The following is a 19,796-nucleotide window of genomic DNA, read 5'->3' as shown; positions in this document are numbered from 1 at the left end:
TCAAAGTCAACTGAAGAACCACATGCCTCTATAATAGGCCTCTAAAAAAACCAGGTAAATTGTGATAATGCGTACAATGAAACCAAAATCCATGTATGACAAAGTAATTGATATAGACTAAACATTCAGAATCCATAGGACCTACTAGGAAAAGTGTATGGTCTAAAGCAACCTACTGAAACGTTCTTTGGATGAGACCTGCTGTTTCAACAGACCTTTTTGGGCGAGTCCTTTTTGGTGGCTGTCTTGGAGTCTTCTGGTTTGCTCACTGGTTGCTCTGGGATGGATGGAGGGGGAGGGGAGGGCTGCTTCGCTGCTGAATTGCTCCGGTCGCGCCCCACTGAGTTACTGGAGGACTCCGAAGTGGTGCGGGACCTCCTTCCATAACCCTGGGTGCAGATGGGTTAAAAATACATCATTAGATGGTGTTACAATAAACAAAACAGATTTATTGTAGATTGCAAACAAAATGTTAGACAACAGTAACAGCAATTAAAGAGTCACAGAAAAATGAAGAAAAATACAGGAAAAGCATGAGCTGGCCATATGAAACTGATCGATGCTTATTTTAATAAAGAACAGTTACTGCAGGCATGAGAGAAAAGCATGTTAAATTGTGAGCCATCCAAGGGATTTACTACAATTTTGATCATCTGAATTTATTGTGTTTATTTAATTCATCAATGTCAGAGGAAAACAGTTGCTTCTTAAAGAGAGATGTGCTGGCAGACAGAGAGGAATGGGAAAAACTGGTGGAAAAGTCACTGGAAAAAACAATAAAGTGGTTAAAAAAGGCAGCTGGATTAGGTCATACCATGTGCATTGAAGACTGTGAAGTAGATCGAGATCTCCTTCCCGGCCCCTGGTTAGATATAAAGTCGCAGAAACTGCTAGTAAATTACAAATTCGAAGCGGAACATTCAAACCATCCATTCCAAATTTTTAAACATAAAGTCATTAACTACAGCTATCAGGTATCTCACAATTTAATTAGGAAAGACAAATCAACTGAAGACCATAAGCTCACACATTACATACAACAGATATCAACAGCAAGGTAACATTCCCAAACCGCTTATCCTTGCGAGTCTCAAAGTAAAAATGTAAACATTTACTTACCATAATAGCCATGTGGTCATAGAAATCCATTGGTCCTTGAGTGAATGTACTTCTGGATGGAGAGGATGGCTGGGAATTCAAGTGGATGTCTATTTTTTTTAATTAAAAAATAAATTTGTTTCAGGTACTGATGGCATATTTCATTTTAGTTGACCATCAAACCAAGTGTCAAGACTAAAAAAAAGTCACAGTTAAAAAACCTTAAATGATCTGAGGATCTGCTCATTATATAACTGATTAAATTTTCAGCTATGGTTCTCTATTTCACAGGGGTATTTACACTGGTCCTCTAAGTGGTAATGGTCACACGATAACATCAAACAATGTAACATCAAGCACAATTGGAGAGCAAGAAAACTGTAACTAAGTCCCAACTCCTGAGAAAGGAACTGGAAGTACCATGTTAATTATATGCTCCGGGTACTTTATGAATTAGAAAGTCATGTTGTATACATCATGATTCATGCCATGGGAAAGCAGCAGGGTGAACTAGTATTTACACCGTAGCCAACCACATCTTGATCACCTGTCATTCAAGTGTGATTTACCATGGTAACATTGTACATTCAATTCACAGGAGGTTGAAGCACCTGAGGTGGAAGTGATGAGTGACTGCCTCCAGGTGGTACAAGACTCCTGTCAATGTAGTTACCATGGTACCTGGTGCTTGAATGACATATGATTGTGATGTGGCTGGCTACCACTGAGTACCATACCATAATTCGCCCTGCAACTGATTCACCACGACGCATATGAAAATATACCTAAGGAGCCTGCTGACAGGTGGACACTGAGTTTTCTTGTTTCTTGTTTTAATACTGTTTTTTTTGGAGATGGGAGTTCTGGATGGATAATCTTCTGTTATATGAACAAAATGCAACACATTAAACGTTAATAGAAAGACTGTTGATCTGTGGTTACTAATTTCATATCTTAACAATGCTGCAATATCAGCTTCCAAGACTTCTACAACAGCTTCACATTGACATAGGATTCATTGCTTATAAGGACCAAGATTTCCCTGGCAAATCAGATAAAAGGATGAATAATATTCTTAACGGTATAGAGATGGATATTTCCTCAGAGAAATACAGTCTTATCCTCAGAGGTTTTCACTTCTTGAACCTCAGCAATCAAGAATAACAGCAAACACAAACCAGTATCGATTTTATTCCCATCTTGGGACCTGAGAGCTGACCTGGCTGGTGATTCTGCTGTCGCTCTGGTACAGTGGGTAATGTCTCTGATGGGGGCATTTGTAGTGGCATATGCTGTCCTGGGTACATCTCATGCTGCTCCTGCTGGTTAGGGACCCCATAGCCAGGTGTTGGAGGTGGAAACCCTGGGCCCTGCGAGGGAGGGACAGGCCCGGGCACCGGGCACAGTGGAACAGGTGGCACTGGGTAGAACTGGACACCCCCTTCAGCTGGAGGTGGCATTATGGAAGGCATTGGGCCATCAAGGATAGTTGGAGGTGCTGTGAAACGAAAATAAGCACCAAGTAATGGAAGACCTGACAACATTCAGAATTTCCATTCAATCGAAGCTGAAAAGAATCTAGCAGAAGATTTAGGAGTATAAAAGCACAGGCCTCTACGTTCAAAGAAAGCTTCTACCCCACAATTATAACACTCCTAAACTCCACCTCTTAAATCTGCCTGCCACCACTCACACCTCTGTTTTTACCCTGAACTCAAATACTGCTACTATATGAGTCTTGCACACTGCTGTTATATGAATGCTGCTTAAAGTTATAGTTCCTGTCTCCAATAATTTGTAAAGTCATTTGTTGTACCATCTATTATATCACTTCTCACATAAGGTAAACACACAAGTTAGCATTTCATTGTACTCAGGTACATATGACAAACTTAAACTTGAAATTTCTGCTTAGCTGTGCTCATCAGCTGATACAGGATGGCAGCATGCTTTAAATGTCTAATAGACTGTGCTATCCATACAATATCCAGTGAACTAACAATTATAATATCCATGCAAGGTATTCACTACACTACTGGAATAAGCAATATTATCATGCTAGTTTCATGCTAGCATAGAACAAAATCCTCAGAATGAGGACTGGGTAATTTTATTTTTTCAGAACCCCTGGTCCTATAGAAGTGTGCATTGATGGTTCTTCATGGAAATTAAAGTCTACCAATAGTCAAGAAAAACTAGCAAATCGTCCTTTTGTGGAAGGGGGGTCTGAAACTCTACCTGGTGGAACAAGCTGCACTTGTGATCCTGGATTTGGCATAAAAGATGTTGTGGGGGGGATCTCTGGAGCGGCGCCATTAACATCCTGAGACATTCCCAAGCCATCAGGAGGGCTGGGCTGGTCGAACTCAGAGCTGGGGGTACTAGATGCATATTGCTGGGGGGTGGCTCTGTCCAAGCTGTACATGATTGCACCATCCTGTTAGGAAGGCACAGGAAATTCAAGTTCACCATTCCGTAGCGCAATATTACAAAATCACATAAAATTACATTATTTTCTAAACGTATACAGACAAAACAGGCAACAGACAAAAGAATACAAATAAATATAAACCTAAACCTAAACCTAAAAAAGACAGCTCTAATCTGAATTTAAAGATTAAATTTAAAGATTTTAAAGCAATTTCCCTTATTGATTGTAGAATGTATTCACCAGCCCAAGTGCAAAGGCACAGAAATCCCTGTGAGACATTGGTCTTTGTCTGGCCTTGGGACACAAAAAGTCCAGCATGAGAGGACCAAATGATGTGTCACGGAAACTTATAACTGTAATAGGACTTATCTCCCACACTGTGCCCCTTGAAACATGCAACCAGTCATACGACACTTGCGGTATAAGCACAAGCTAAGAATTGAACTATTACGAAGAAAATTAGTGAAATCCCACTCAAAGTTATATTCTAGTCCGTAAAATGTCTATTCCCTCTGCCTCCCACTTTGGACCACAGAAATTCATACCTTGTTCCTGTATCAGGATTTTTTTTTAAGATAAACATATGGGAGGAGAAAATGTGTTTTTCTGATTAGGTTGAATGTGAATGTTCAGCCCAAAAAAAACAGTGAAAATCTGTTTTTGTCCCATTTATTCTCAGACCCGCAACAGAACTCGTTCTAAATCATTACCTCAATCTCCCTATGCATACACCTAGAATATAATACCCCTCTTCATGATTTTTAATTTTCTGAATTTGTAGGGAACAAATGTTCAATAAGATTCTTTATATATACCTTTATTTGACCATCCAATTGGCGCAACTGAATCAACCAATCAGGCTCTATAAACAGCTCCTGCTCAGGCTTCTCCTTTAGCTGAGGATCAAAGAACCTCATTTTCGCAGACATCTAGATTGAAAACAAAGAAAGAGAGAGAAGTCAGGGTCAATCAGGGATGTTCAAAGGAGACAAATGTGTCCTATATACAAGGTTTACATTTACCTGAATGAGCTGGCTCACAAACATGGGAGAGTAGTAGGATGGGTGACTGAGGACAGTTCTGGATATGACCTCACAATAATGGAAGGCCTGTGCAGACAGCCCCACCTCAGCCAAACGGCAGGCATAAATGAACTTAAAGACCTGGAGAAGGTAACAAAAAAGCATTGCATTCTTAATTTATTTAAAAGGCTATTATAAAGCAATTGTTGATCTCTAGACCTTATCATTCTGCACGTCAGTGTACCTCTCCTAAGTTCAGGGGAGAGAAGGCTATGAATGCCCTCGGAAATATGCATTGTCATGTCCTGATCTTGCATCCATGCCATAAGCTTAAGTCACCACAGCTTTAAGGTGTTGGCAGGAGAATAGATGCAGCTCTCATAGATTCTACTGCAATCTCACAGGCGCCTAGCAGACCACAGAGGCTGTTGTAAAGCAAGGAGATAACACCCCAGCTAACTCATATCTATCCAATATGATGATGCCATGTCAATTGTGCACCATCATTTTCTGTATCTCAGCCAGAATCAGTTAATGGCAGTTTCAAACAGATCTCAGCCTTTCCTCTAGACAAGATGTCTTTACTGCCTGAGCTTTACAGATGCGATGATTATCTAATTGATCAATTCCTGTCTGAGCTCACTGTTGCACAACAGCCCCAGTACAATTAGTCTTACAGGTCATCCTATATCACCTGTCTTTTAAAGATATGAAACATTTATCCAATTAAAAAGTTTTTCTCCAATTAAGAGACTTCTGGTCTTTAAAGGAAACTGAAGATTCTGATTTTTTTCCCAAATGATCATTTAATTACTTAATTTAACAGATTTGATCTTAAACTGAGATAAACTGTTCCAAGTCATTATAAAGGGATCATTGCAGGGTTGCCTGTGAAACCTGCTGAATAGCAGGAGATGGACTGGGGATGGATTGGGGGAAATAAGCACATACCTGAAAGTTCGGCAAATAGCAAGGCTGAGAGCCCAAAGACTGTGCATACTCATACGCTTCTGTTCTCTGGATGGCTTCATTGGAGGCAAACCTGAAAAATGGCAAGCTGGGAGGGGTGGAAGAGTAAAACAGTAGTGAAAAAAAGAATCAGAAATGGAAGGTTAAAAACTATTTGTGACCTCTGTAATTATACAATGCTGCTTCATATCTTACCTGTGATTTGCTCCTATCAGAACCATCTTAGTAGACTTCTTGGTGTAAACACCAAGCCCAACCTGGGCCATTATGTAACAGAAATGAGCAGCATCTATCAGCCCTTTTGACGCTGCAATGGCAAAAGGAACTAATGTTAAGACACCAAAATTAAAGAAAGAAAATACTAATTAAAAACTTTGTTTTTTTATCATTACTTGGGAATGTATACAGAATTAATACTCCTGTAACTAAAGATCTATTTAAACAAGTTACCTTCGGGGGGGGGGGGGGGGCAAAATGAACAGTAATTCATTGCAGAATATTTAGCATACACTAAACATAAAAAAAATCAAGCCAGACACTGTATTAAGTGAGCTTGGCACTAACACTTTTTAACATTTTATGAACTGCTTTCATTAATGGTTCAACATTTGTGAACAGCGCCTTAGAATAAGCCTCAATTACATTTTCCACTTCACCTCACAGTGAGGATATGAGGGAAATGCATGAGTGGCACCTATTTTTCCATTTGAATCTTCAGGAATTCTAAATGGTTAACACAATCTCGTAAACAGGACAGCAATTAGGAAGATATAAAAGACCAGTCAGACAGAACAGTATTTTGCAATCAAACATTTCTTTAAAAAAAAAAACAGATGTCTGTTAAAATGCACCCAAGCTTCTGGAATGAATTATTCGGTTTAATTCAGACTCACCAAGGGTGTCTCCCATAGTAGCAATGGTTCGGGTATCCAGATCCAGGGTGTGGGTGAGATTTGACAGCACCATAGCCAAGTGTGGTCTCCAGTCTCCCCACTTCTCATCTCCACAGCACTGCCACAGATACACAGCTCATAGGTACGGATCAGACACAGAGCCTTTCAGCTCTATAATGACACGAACATCGCTAAAAAACATCACTTCAACAATCACAGTGATTTCATTATCAATGCAAAGTCACTCACCTCTAGGCTATCAACATTAAAGATCATAACTTTGGTATCTCAAGCTCAGTTTTGAAAACACCTTACCTGAATAGTCTATTAAATAATTTAATTATTTCCTAAAATCAGACATATTAAGAAAAATCCTACATGTAGTTCATACAAGACAATATTTCATTAAAGCTAAGTTACATATAAATCCTCACAGACCTGGTTAGAAGAATTATAATTATGCAGCAACTTAAATACTTGAACTGTGAACACAAGTCCGTCCAAGTTTGAGACACCTGTTATTGTTTGAGACACCATAATTAATTGTCCATCTGGGCTTTTAGTTTACATAATGGAACTATTACATGACATAATAATACAATTCAGATAAACCCTTTGTTTCCAGGTCCTAAACATGTTGGAGGCTGAATTTGAACTATTGCATTTCATATGTAATTGAAGATATTTAATTGCTGGTTAGTTCCAATCAAGCAACTAGTCAAGAGTTTGCTGGAATTAAGACAAGCAGGTGAACTCCTACTTATCAGGAGAAGGGTTGGGAACCCCTGCTGAATCAGATTCTGAATCATAAATCCTGGAGTGATAAGAGAATCAGCACAAATTTCTACCTATTATCTTCATGCAATCGCTACATCTCCCAGCTTCACAACCTCTGTCTTTACTTACGGTGGCTGCAGCTGGCATCCTCCCTGACATGAGCTGATACACTGTCTGCAGAGGGTCATTAATCGGGAGACTGTTTGCAAACCTGCAGAGCGGAGAAAGAAAAAAGTGCAACATAATAACCCACGTGGTATATCGAATTTTGAAAACAACCTTAACTAAAACAAATCACAAAAACAGGATTGTATTTAAGAAAATAAAACAATGAGGGTTGTTCTGTATTTTTTTGCTCATCTTCTTGCCTTTTGATACATTTTGATTCCATATCGCAGCTAAACTTGACAAATGTTTTTTTGTCCCATAGATTGAATAAACCTTTAATAAAGGACAAGGCAACAAACACAGGCCCAAAAGAAAGCCCATTTTATTGCAGTTTTATCCATTTATCATCAAGGGAATTTCCTGACTCATTTGTTTGTACATTTATTAAACAGTGGCACAAATAATAAAGCAAATCTTTGTTTTAATAGTCTTCATTACATCAAATAACACAGACTGCTAAATTGCTGCCATTTATAGCTTTGAAACCAGGAAAATTATACAAATGAATTGCTCCTTACCTAGTCATAACACGGGCATGTGTTCTGTTGTCCATTTTACTGGCTAACAACAGGGCATGTCCCCATAAGCCATTCTTCATTGCAGACTCCAATGCATCCTGCCCAAAACAGCATGTCAAATTTAATTAGGAACAGATTTAGGCAAAATCACTAACTTATCAAAGCAGAAAGATGAGTTGAAGATATAAAGACATAAAACAAAAAAAGATTGCTTCTTACATATGATTATATTAATATTTCAAGGCCGCAAAAATGGACTCTCCTGCGTAGCTTAAAAAATCAATTTGGGGCATGGCAGAAAAAAGTGACCATCACTGTTCACTTGGGTCAGTTTCCATTAATATTTAGCTCTGAAGAATAAAACATAAAAGCTGGGAAAGGGAATGAGGTGAGGAAAACAAGGGAAAAAAGGTGATAATGGGTTAGAGTAAAAAGTAAAAGGTAAAAAGTGAACCACCTATCCCTTCATTTTCTGAATGAAAATGTATTCTGCCTTTTTTTTTTAAATCTCTGCTCTTTTCTTCTCTCTTCCACACATCTGTCGGAAGCACCACAGCTGAAACGTGTTTTTATTCTTTTTACTTGTCAGCACAGTATGAGCCTCCAAACCTGTTCCTTTTCAGATCTCACACCACCACAACATACCTGGCCTAACTTCAACACAAATAAAGGTTTGCCATTATACCCCCATATCAAGGACTGCAGCCCAAGAGGCCCAGGAAGACCTGAGAAGTGGGTGATGTGCTGCCAGAGGAAAAAGAAATGAAGTGCTGCCGTAAAGTGAGGGGTAAATGAAATAAAACTTGCCTTCTTCCGCCCAAAGAGAAGCAGCTCTCGGAATCTCTCCGTCTCCTTGCCTGCGTTCTCTGGTACGGTCATGAAGGTGTCGGAAAGCAGAGAGAGCTGCCCCGAGCCCAGCTCCTCCTCGGCGTGCTCCAGGGGCTCGTTATTAAAGTCAATCAGGTTGGCCTCATTAGGAGACTTCCCAGGCAGCCACACCGACTTGTGTTCTCGCAGCAGCAGATCGGCGATATCTGTCCCTACCACAGTCTGAAACACCAACCATTTTGTATCAGCATCAAAAACCAGAGGACTGCTGCATTCCATTTGTAATCTGCTCTTATTTCATATTCTCAAGGGAACCCTAATGTACCACATGAAAGCAGTATATACACGCTCAGTGGGGATTCTCAAATCTGTTATAAACTCAGGCCTAAGTTAATTTTTTTTATTAAGCATTCTGATGCTCAAAAATACTAGACGTTGGGATGCTTGCTAATTTCATGAATCCTATACCTGAGCTGAGTCTATGTATTATTCTTTTAAATTTTCAAAAGAAAGTCAATGGGGATCACCAACATTTCTCACAACACTGTTACTTTGTTACTGCACTATGCTTGTCATCTGACCCATTCTGCAACCTAAAGTATTTGTGACACGGAAGATTTTTTCAGCACACGCCTCTTAATCACATATTTTTACACAACTTCTTCTCTGATTGTGTCATTTTTGCACACTAACCCCATTCTGCCTACAGAGCAACACAATGAACTCCCAGATGAGGAATGCCGAGTCCTTATCAAGCAGGCTCTCATTTCTCAGGCACTCCATAGCTTTGTTCTGAGCGAACTTGATCACGTCAACTTTATGCGTTTCCTCTCTACAAGACAAAAACAAATCGGCACATGTGGACAGTTTTAAAGATGTCGGTCAGAAGCATGACAAAGATACTTACTGCAATACAGCAAGAGAAATATTTTAGAAGTTTATGTCCTTCAGTTCATTAATGAACATGGCAAGTCAATGTGGTATTATAAGAAGACTTACTTTACAAGAGGCCCTGGGAAGGATCTGAGCTCCTCTTGCTCTTGTGAGTCCTGGAGCACAGTCTACAGGAGAGAAACATACAGATCAGCTATTCTATTACACCTCACATACCATCATGGTTAAAAGTTCAAACAGTCCTGTTCGAATGTATTGTTTGTATTCATTGTGTATCTCAGCTTTGTTACTTTAAACCACCTACTAGATGAAACACTTACTTCTCTTTTTCCAAAGGGAAAACGGTTTAACCCAGCATGGGACAAAAGCTAAATAAAACAACAATTAATGAAAAAAGCAATTAAACAACCATGGGCAACCTATGGGGGATGCTGAGCACATAACACAGGACTGTCCAGTCCTGGGTCCTGGCTGGTGTTCAAGCTGCTGCATCTGAAGACCTCGGAGAAGCTGTTAAATTGGCACAGATAAGCCATTAACATTTCATTCCCGAGTTGGAATGAAAACCAGCAGACGCACCGTCCTTCCAGGACCAGGACTGGACATCCCTGATGTATCAGATAATGAGCACACACACAGGATTAAGTTTTAATATTCAACCAAAGTCTATTGAGATCAGTAAAACTCACATTTTATACTTTGTACTTTTATTGGTGATCCTGCTCGACCTGTGGTTTATTCCTTACATCTCCCTGTTGGTATAAAGTCAATCCAGAACTGTATATATACACAAGTGTCATACCTCCATGCTGTGCATCTCCACCAGAGCAGGCTGGCCCTCCGAAGGCAGGTTGGGGAGAATTTTAATGAGCAGACCTCCAGGCCCAAACCTCGCGCACATGTGCGGGACTGTGTACTTCTCCGGAGTCACAGGTCTGGGAGGTGCTGAAGACAGAGACTTTCTCAATCAGCAAGGAATAAAAAGAGCCGTTTTGGTCCTTAGGTCCTGAATTACACTTTTTCTGGTATATTCAGCACCATACAATCATTCATGATGCTTGAAGTCCTGTTATATACAAGTCTGATGCTAGACAAAAGAAATTTAGCACTGCCAACTGCAAAGTGATCCATGCAGGTGGTGTCTAAGCCCAAACTCCTTACTTGAAGTAAATATACTAAATTTTAGGATTATTTAGTTAAACAAATGGCAAGACAGACTGAATGCCCACAGTCATTTGCCACCTTTCTTAAGTTATGTACTCAGTTCCAAAGTGAGTGTTTCTATATGGGTTAAGTTAGTTTGTAGAAATCCAAGTCGCTCCCAATTTTTCCTCATATAGTGAATAAAGGGAATTCCTAGTCATACCTTGTTCAACAGCAGGCCATCCGCTTTCCACCTGGTATCCCGCTGAGTACTGATAATCCGGATATCCCTGGCTTCCATCCACAGCGTCGGGATACTGGCGGTACGAGTAGTCAGCTTGCAGGGAGGTTGGCTGGCCCGCCTGATCATAACTACCCCCAACAAGGTCCTGCTGGCTTCTGTAAACTTGACTCTGAAAAAGAAAACCCACAGACTACATATTGAAGCGGCAAAGGAGTGGTTCTCAAACATTGTTTTCTTTCATTATTAGACGTCAAAAATCCCTCTAAGCACACAAGAATTTATAGAAAAAAAATTCAGACTTTAAAACCGTTTCTGATTCTGAGATTAGAGCCCTTTTAATGTAACCAAACAAAAAAGATGCAAAAAAAAAAGCAAAGCTTCTATTTTCCAGGGTTTTTTTGTGTGAAAGAACCTTCACCTACTGTACACTACGTTTTTGCTTACAGAATAAGCCATCAGATATCTAACCTGAGGACGTAAGCAAGGGAAGAGAAATTAAGAGAAAAGGCTTTAATAAAAGGAAAGTAGGGATTGCTTTTTGCTGGGGTTACGCGTGGTGAATCCATGCGGCCTATCCCGGAGGACGGGAGAAGCCGGGCGGGGACGCGGCGCGTACCTGCTGCGACCGCGAGCTGAAGCTGCTGCGCTGGCTGCGGGAACTGCGCACGCTGTGGGCCGACTGCTCGCTGTGCACGCTGCGCCGGTCGTACTCGTCCCCGTAGGCATCCCTGGGGCGCACATACTCGTCGTCGAAGCTGGCGTCGTAGCGGGGGTCGTAGCGCCAGCGGTCATCGTATCCCTCGGGCCTGAGCGAAACGGACGGAATGACCCCGAGTCAGGGTTCGCGCATCTGAGCAGGGCTAGCGCATCGGCACAAATCGACTGGCATCAAGACTGAGGTTATGCAAACCAATTTCTGTTATGCAGCGATAAATTTACTTCTAACTTTATAAATGTTTCACATTCTGGGAGTTTAGTTCTTTCAATTTGATGAAAAAGGGCCACAGTAAAAAAAGGTGCGGTGTTCTTCAGGTGTCAGCAGTTTCCACAGCTGAAACGTTGTTTCTTTTCTTCTTTTCAGCATGGAATAAACCTCTACTTGTTCCTTTGCAGCCCACACATGCTGATGCAGCTCCCTACTTGAACTACTTCACCTACCCTGTTGTTTATGATAACAGAACAAGCTATTAAACATTCAGTCATGGCTTACCTCTGCTGCCCTTTACAGGACATACAGGGTTGCGTCTGTGGCTCCAGGAGGTCTTTTTAACAAGTGCATTTTTACTGTCACAAAGCAAGTGCCCTCCTATACAATATGGACAAGGCTTTCCCAAACTCTCATTAATTACATTTAAACAAATCCCAAACTTTAGGCAAAAGTAATAGCACTGAAACAATACAACAGCACAGAACCCATCAAAATAAAAGAAGCATGTGAACCTGACAGCTCACTGTTATTTAATCGTTCTTATTTAAACGAGGTACTTTATTTTTTACTATTATCAGTTCATTCGGTATTATCAGTTCGTTGGTGTGTTAAGATGAGAATGACCCACAACTTGCCAATGTTTATCCATTTTACCTCTGTAGATAAGCTTGACTATAGTAGGGATCTCTCCTCCTGTAAGCCTCTGAATCATAGTTGTACCAGTAGGACTGATCATAGTAGTCTCTGTATCGGGAATCGTAGGAGGCAGGATCATAACGGTCCCATCGACTTCGATCTAATAAAACATTTAAATGAGAAGTTAGTTACTTTTTAGCAATTTCATAGCAACAGCACCAAAATAACGTAAGGCAGCTTCTTTGAGTCTTACCTCCATAGTCATATTGTTTTTTATAGAAGTCTGCATAATATTCATCATAGGCACTTCGACTAGCCTTCAGATAGGAGTCTTCAGCATAGCCTTGCCTAATGGGGGAAAAAAAATCATTTCCAAACTGGTAATCTTTGTATTGTATTGCTCTGTACACAGTGTGAGATTAACAGGAATATATTCATATGTTGTGTAAATACACGGTTTGTCATTCCCTCTGCTTTCTTAACACTTTCTTGCACTCGCAGATTGCAAATTTCAGGATCAAGGTTCGAATTTTTACATCAAAAGCGAGCCTACATGTTTCCACCTAAATGTATCTATAGATATAAAAACTTAGTTGGAAATGTGCAAGCTCACATTTCCTGTGTACATAATCTGTTAAAATACCTTTACAAAAATGTTAAGTCTTTTTTCAAGATAACAAGCTGTCATAATGAGCTGTGTGTTTTTGGATATGCACAACTCACTGTCCCTCAGAGCAAGACTTCTACAGTCAAAAGCCTAACCAATCTCCTGTCCAGTGCAGTAGGCAAAAAACAAAGTAACAAAGTACGATAGTTCAGCGAACACAAATAAACTGAAGTGACCATGACATCTCATAAAATTCTGCTACAGCACACATTTCAAACTGTACTGCGCTGCATAGTAGGATTTGGAGCAGCATAATACAAAGTGACAGGCCCATTTATTCTTTCTTTGAAATAGGTCATCCATGCACAACTAGGCCCAAAGAAGAAACAAAAGGATCCCCTCTCTACAGATGGGTTTACTATCCTATGAGCATAACCATCTGAATGCCTGAAGTACGAAAACATTTTACATTCATTACCAGAAGATCGTAATAATAATCATGTGTATAATTCAGTACTTTAACAAAATGGTGGTACATACTAATTTTTTTTTAAACGCTTCTCACTGAGAATAAACCACACTAACCTGGAGGACGGCCTGTCTGAGTACTGGCTAGCTCTAGAACTGGGCCGCTCTGGCTGCTCAGGGTACTGGTATCGTTCTCCTTCCCTGTACGCCGGGTTGTAGTTATCATATCTCCCATACCGTGGATCGTACCTTCTGTAAGGGTCCTCCTAGGCAGAAACATTCACAACTTCCTTCATTTCAAAGATCAGTGTAAGTCAGTGATGCTATGACACAAATAGCTGTTTTTTCCAAGTCCCAATCATGAGCTCAGCCTGTACAACTGAAATAAAGTCAACTCACCACAATCCATCAAATCTCTCTAAACAAGAGCCTATAGTAGCTGCATCATGCCCATTCAATAAGTAATTATCCTAGAAACATCTTACACAGACTCCAATTTAATTGCCATCCAAGGATTATTGTCCTGTTGACACCATTTTCTACACTAATGGCAATACAACACAAAAAATGTAAAAAAGAAAAAGTAAATAATACAAGAGTCCCTTAATAGTAGTATATAAAATGCCAATCTAATGTCAGAAGGCTGTTTATTCATTTGTAAGGATAATGGCAACATGACGCCAAGCACAGGAGACCAGGCCATAGCAGGGCATACAAGTACCCTAGGGCAATACAGAATGTCCAGTTAACCCAGCTAGCATGTCTTGTAAGTTGGGCAGAAATCATGGCACCCAAAGAAACAGAAGCAAATCTGGCTATAACAAGAACATGTCATACAGAAAGCACTCCAATCTAGGATTTAACCCAGGACCCAAGGGTTATGAGGAACAGTCCTTCCACATTTACACATGCATACAAGTATTAGTATTAGTAATAGTATTAGTGTAAATGTAGAAGCACTGTTGCCTCATTAATAATAATAATAATAATAATAATAATAATAATAATACACAATCCTGATCTAACTTGGTTATTTATGGAAGATAGAAACTGTACCTGGTAATAAGGCTGGTGAGCCCTGGGATCAGCTGGGGGAGGATAAGGTGGGTAAGGCCTTCCATCCGGATACTCAGGATAGGCACCACCATAATAAGGCCCATAGGGCGGCTGTGGTGGTTGAGAGGGAGGCCCATATCCTGGCTGGGGCGTGTGTGATGATGGGGGTCGCTGGAGATCAGGAGGAGGCTGCTGGGATGTGTTTGGTGGCAATGGCTGAGGAGGGTACATGGATGGCGGCTGTGGTCCTCCCAGGCCAGGAGCATATCCCATAGGCGGATTCAGAGCCCCTGATGCTTGCTGGCCTTGTCCGATGAGCTGAAGCTGTGGATACTCATTATTTGGTGCAGGGGACTGACTGGGCTGAGCTGGCAGTGCAGCTTCTTTTCTCAGAAGCCCAGGCTGAGCCTCAGGCTTCTGTGAAGTGTCAGTGTTAGTTGGCATTGGAGGGACAGCTGCTGTTGACAGCTGCTGCTGTTCGTGCTGAGCCTTTCCTGTCTGCTGTGCATCTTTAGTTACCTGCAGATAAAACCCTGTTACATTACTCACTGGTGTGCCTTGCTTTAATGGCACAGGCTGCTGGGAGCCTACCGGAGGAAGATAACTGCTTTGATTAGAAGTTTGATTTTGGGTCATTGGCGGATGGTGCATGGTAAAATCAAGGAGTTCATAATTGGTAGCATTCTGATGCATGCTCTGAGGTTGCGCTTGGGAACTGGTAGCTGGTGCCGAATGCTTTTGACCTACATGTGAATCAGTCCTGGAGATAGTGGAATTTGGAGGTTTACTTGTTGACTCTGAAGCTGAGCTTTCTGCTGTTTGTTTCATATTCTGCCTGTTTTCTGGTGCCAGATTGAGTGGAGAGTGATGCAGTGGTTGAACTGACAAGTTTCCAGGTTGACTACTTATAATTCCAGGGGAATTCATTGAAGATGCATGTGAATTTGGGGGATGATTAGCCAAGGACATGTTCAGTGGGGGGGTTAATTGCACAGGATTTGTACCAGACGTCAGAGGGTTCTGACTTAAAGGTAAAGCCATGTCATTTGTTCCTAGATTTTGTAAAGCGTCATTCTGGTTTATTTGATTAGCAGAATGAGATGAGGAGAGTGGAGAATTATTTGGAGGAATCACACTGCAGCTTTGAGCTGGTGGGGCAATCAAGATAGGTTGATTCTGGAATGATTCAGCAGCGGGGGAAGCAACTAGCAGGCTGGCATAGCCTAAACTTGCCTGGGAATTTAATGGGTCACCCTCGTTTGCCTTTGGAGGGTTCTCAAGGTTCTCGGAGGATGTCTCTGGCTTCTGTGAAGGGGATGCTTGGTGTGAAGACAGCTGCAGTTGCTGAAATGAATGTTCCAAAGGGCCATCTTCAGGTGGTTGAATAACTTCTGTACTAGGCTGCTTGAATAATCCGTGTACTGGAGGGGCAGCTGGAGCCAACAAGATGTTAGCCCCCAACTCTGGCATCTCATTTTGGGCCCACAGGGTAGTAGCAGGACTCTCACATTTCACTCGTGTACCATGAGCTCTAGAAGATGGTCTCCGTTCAGGAAGAGCAGTCTCTGCCATGGGCTTGCCGATAGGCTGCATGACATTAGTAGGACTGCCTACATGCGACTGTACCACTGATGGGGTGCGGGGTGAGGGAATAAATATGTTTTCCAGGTTGTCCGGTGGCTGTTCGAGATTACCAGGAGATGCATCTGAAATGACCACTCCCTGTGGTGCGTTGTTTTGTGCTCCATTGCTTTTCTCCATGACCATCCTGGCTTGGTCAATCTCAATGGGTTTGACACCCACTCCATGTGATCTGACAGGTTCAAAGGAACTGTTTGCACTGGCTTGAAATATCCCAGTTGGTTTGGGGGGGCTGGGTGTTGGAGGCTGGGAAAGCTGTGTGTGATACATTTTATTCTGGTCAATTACATCTCCTGCAGGAGACGTATCAATCTGCTCAAAATAACCAGCTGAAGTTTCTTCAGTGGGTTTAGCAATCTCCTGCTGTATAAAAGTTCCTACCACTCCCTGTGGCCTTCTGGAACTAGATGCACTGCTGTGACTTATGTTACTATAACTTGATGAGACACTTTCAGATCGAACAGGATGAGGAATAGAGTCTGGAGTCTCTAGGTTAGGCCCCCCTTCAAAATTATCCCCCAACTGAGAAGCAACACTGCCTTGTCCAAGACCTGTGACATCACTGACATTTTGAGGCATTTCTGGGATATTAGGTGGTTCATTAGGTAACACTTCCTGATTTGGTACACATTCCAAGTTTTCCACATTGTCAAAGTGTGTCCCGATGTTTTTCTGGGAATCCCTTGCGAAACTACTGTCATTCAAGTATGAGCCTGAAGCATCACCACATGCATGGGCCTTAGAATGAGCAGCCACATCCAAGGCACTTTGGGTAATATCGGTACCCGTCTGCAACTGTGAAGACTGCAGCTGCGTATTTGGAAAACTGGGGTTAAAGAATGCACCCTGGCTCGGCACAAATGAATCTGCATTAGAAATGCCATTGGCAGTCTTACCCTTGCTAACAAGCATTTCTTCATTTTCAACATCATTCCCTTTGAAAAACATTGATAAGGTGCCAGGATCTGATTCATAAGAAACAGGATTACCAGCTGGTAGCTCTCCTGATTGCCCAGGAATAGGTGCCTGTTCGGTATTAGCTGGGTTGGGGAGATTATTAGTTACAATTCCGCCCATCTGATGATAGAAATGCTCTCCGGGAGGTGGGTTAAACCAGGGATCAGGTGATCCAAAATTCTGACTGAAATAACTCTGAGTTGGAAGCTGAGGGTTATAGTGCTCTGGAGCAGGTGGTTTGTTGCTCTCTGCTTTTTCAAGCAACTGCTGTGTTGTGCTGGTTGCTGAGCTTGGAAACAGAGTGGCATTGTGCTGGCTACTCTGGCCTAATTGATCCGAGTAGACATGACTTTGAGGTGGTATCTGTTGAGGTATGTTAGCCGTGGATGAGTCTGGTGGGGGAGCACTAACTGACGGAGATGAATGATCACTGCTTGGCTGGAAATAATTATGAACTGAAGGAGGGCGGCTACCATGATCAGACATCCACTGTGTCGCCAATGGTTGCATGTTCTGAGGTGGAAAGGGCATGGCACTTGGAACTGTAGGCTTGTAAGAGGCAGGCCCTTTATTCAAATCCTGACCATATGGGGGTCTATTCTGCAAGGGGGCTGCAGCAAAGGAAGGGCCTTCAAAGCTGTTGTCTGGGGCACCTTGAGCATGATAAGGTGAATGTTCTCTGGAGTTAAATGGCCCATGGTCTTTTCCAGGAGGAGTCGAGCCTGCAATGCTGTGGACGTTGGTGAAATGGCCTGGCAGTGGTGACGGAGCCACGTTACTGTTGGGGGTAAACACATTGACCCCAGGTGGGCCTGATAAGGATGGCAGTGTTGGTACAGATTGAGATCCTTGTGCACTCTCCATTGTCTGTGAAGGTAAGGGCTGATTCTGGACTGGAGCCATCTGATAGAATCCTGAAGGAGGCTGATTTTGCATAGGAAGAGGGCTGCTTTTCAAGGGTGCAGGGTGGTTTTCCAGAGGCATGGTCTGTGGGGTCTGCCTGCCATAAGCAAAGGGGTTGGTCACAGGAGGGATAGGTGCAGCTGCCCCAGACACGGGTGCATTCCCTGGTTTGTAAGTCTTTGTCCTTCGAAATGCATTGGGGACCCCTCCAGTTGGGGGAGGGCCAACAGCCCCTGGAGGTGCAGTTCGAGGAGGAGGCTGCATCGCCTACTTTATTCCAGTTAAAGGCAGCGTTATTCCAGAGTTAAGACGCTCACACTCCACTGTGAAAAGAACACACAACACAAATGCGAGGATAATAAAAGTATGTAATTTAGACTAAATGCTACAAGGAGAGTTTATTGGTTTTAAAAAGGTTCAAGAAGCACACTTCAGTATGGTTTAAAAGAAGATGCTGCGTTAAAACTGTGGCTCTTCGATCGCAGACCACAAGCTACAGTAAAGTAATGTTAAATATTTTATGGATTTTACACAGGACAAGAGCCCATGTGTATATACAGTGCCTTGCGAAAGTATTCGGCCCCCTTGAACTTTTCAACCTTTTGCCACATTTCAGGCTTCAAACATAAAGATATAAATTTTTTATTTTATGTGAAGGATCACCAACAAGTGGGACACAATTGTGAAGTGGAACGAAATCTATTGGATTTTTGAAACTTTTTTAACTAATAAAAAAATGAAAAGTGGGGCGTGCAAAATTATTCGGCCCCTTTACTTTCAGTGCAGCAAACTCACTCCAGAAGTTCAGCGAGGATCTCTGAATGATCCAATGTTGTCACAATGTTGATACAAAAAGATTTCCCAAGCTTCAAACATCCCAAGGAGCACTGTGCAAGCGATCATCTTGAAATGGAAGGAGTATCAGACCACTGCAAATCTACCAAGACCTGGCCGTCCCTCTAAACTTTCAGCTCAGACAAGGAGAAGACTGAACAGAGATGCAGCCAAGAGGCCCATGATCACTCTGGATGAACTGCAGAGAACTACAGCTGAGGTGGGAGAGTCTGTCCATAGGACAACAATCAGTCTTACACTGCACAAATCTGGCCTTTATGGAAGAGTGGCAAGAAGAAAGCCATTTCTCAAAGATATCCATAAAAAGTCTCGTCTAAAGTTTGCCACAAGCCACCTGGGAGACACCCCAAACATGTGGAAGAAGGTGCTCTGGTCAGATGAAACCAAAATCGAACTTTTTGGCCACAATGCAAAACGATATGTTTGGCGTAAAAGCAACACAGCTCATCACCCTCAACACACCATCCCCACTGTCAAACATGGTGGTGGCAGCATCATGGTTTGGGCCTGCTTTTCTTCAGCAGGGACAGGGAAGATGGTTAAAATTGAGGGGAAGATGGATGCAGCCAAATACAGGACCATTCTGGATGAAAACCTGTTGGAGTCTGCAAAAGACCTGAAACTGGGACGGAGATTTATCTTCCAACAAGACAATGATCCCAAACATACAGCAAAATCTACAAAGGAATGGTTCACAAATAAACGTATCCAGGTGTTTGAATGGCCAAGTCAAAGTCCAGACCTGAATCCAATCGAGAAT

The 19,796-nt window shown here is 41.9% G+C and overlaps 1 protein-coding gene across 5 annotated transcripts in view; it reads right to left on the bottom strand.

The window, feature by feature from the left end:
* The window catches only part of sec16a (SEC16 homolog A, endoplasmic reticulum export factor), a 33,290-nt gene that overhangs the window by 8,673 nt on the left and 4,821 nt on the right, over nt 1–19,796 (bottom strand). For 4 of the 5 annotated variants that reach the window (XR_015928787.1, XM_088614561.1, XM_088614563.1 and 1 more), the window contains exons 2-23: nt 14,681–18,504; nt 13,742–13,890; nt 12,803–12,897; nt 12,568–12,709; nt 11,602–11,791; nt 10,965–11,154; nt 10,401–10,543; nt 9,704–9,765; nt 9,398–9,536; nt 8,684–8,926; nt 7,877–7,974; nt 7,320–7,401; nt 6,414–6,531; nt 5,716–5,827; nt 5,503–5,608; nt 4,552–4,692; nt 4,345–4,458; nt 3,337–3,535; nt 2,318–2,596; nt 1,120–1,208; nt 815–862; nt 216–389 (exon numbers count right to left, since the gene is read on the bottom strand). Coding sequence is in view for 4 of the 5 variants with exons in the window: in XM_088614561.1 (XP_088470687.1) it covers nt 216–389; nt 815–862; nt 1,120–1,208; nt 2,318–2,596; nt 3,337–3,535; nt 4,345–4,458; nt 4,552–4,692; nt 5,503–5,608; nt 5,716–5,827; nt 6,414–6,531; nt 7,320–7,401; nt 7,877–7,974; nt 8,684–8,926; nt 9,398–9,536; nt 9,704–9,765; nt 10,401–10,543; nt 10,965–11,154; nt 11,602–11,791; nt 12,568–12,709; nt 12,803–12,897; nt 13,742–13,890; nt 14,681–18,445 (6,678 nt within the window). In the remaining variant the exon portion in view is untranslated. The remainder of the gene's footprint in view (nt 1–215; nt 390–814; nt 863–1,119; nt 1,209–2,317; nt 2,597–3,336; nt 3,536–4,344; nt 4,459–4,551; nt 4,693–5,502; nt 5,609–5,715; nt 5,828–6,413; nt 6,532–7,319; nt 7,402–7,876; nt 7,975–8,683; nt 8,927–9,397; nt 9,537–9,703; nt 9,766–10,400; nt 10,544–10,964; nt 11,155–11,601; nt 11,792–12,567; nt 12,710–12,802; nt 12,898–13,741; nt 13,891–14,680; nt 18,505–19,796) is intronic. The other variant, XM_088614562.1, reaches the window with a different exon arrangement.

This window comes from Lepisosteus platostomus, chromosome 21 (genome assembly GCF_059453375.1).
Source record: "Lepisosteus platostomus isolate fLepPlt1 chromosome 21, fLepPlt1.hap1, whole genome shotgun sequence".
Classification (NCBI taxonomy): Eukaryota; Metazoa; Chordata; class Actinopteri; order Semionotiformes; family Lepisosteidae; genus Lepisosteus; species Lepisosteus platostomus.
This window is presented reverse-complemented; position numbering and strand designations above follow the sequence as displayed.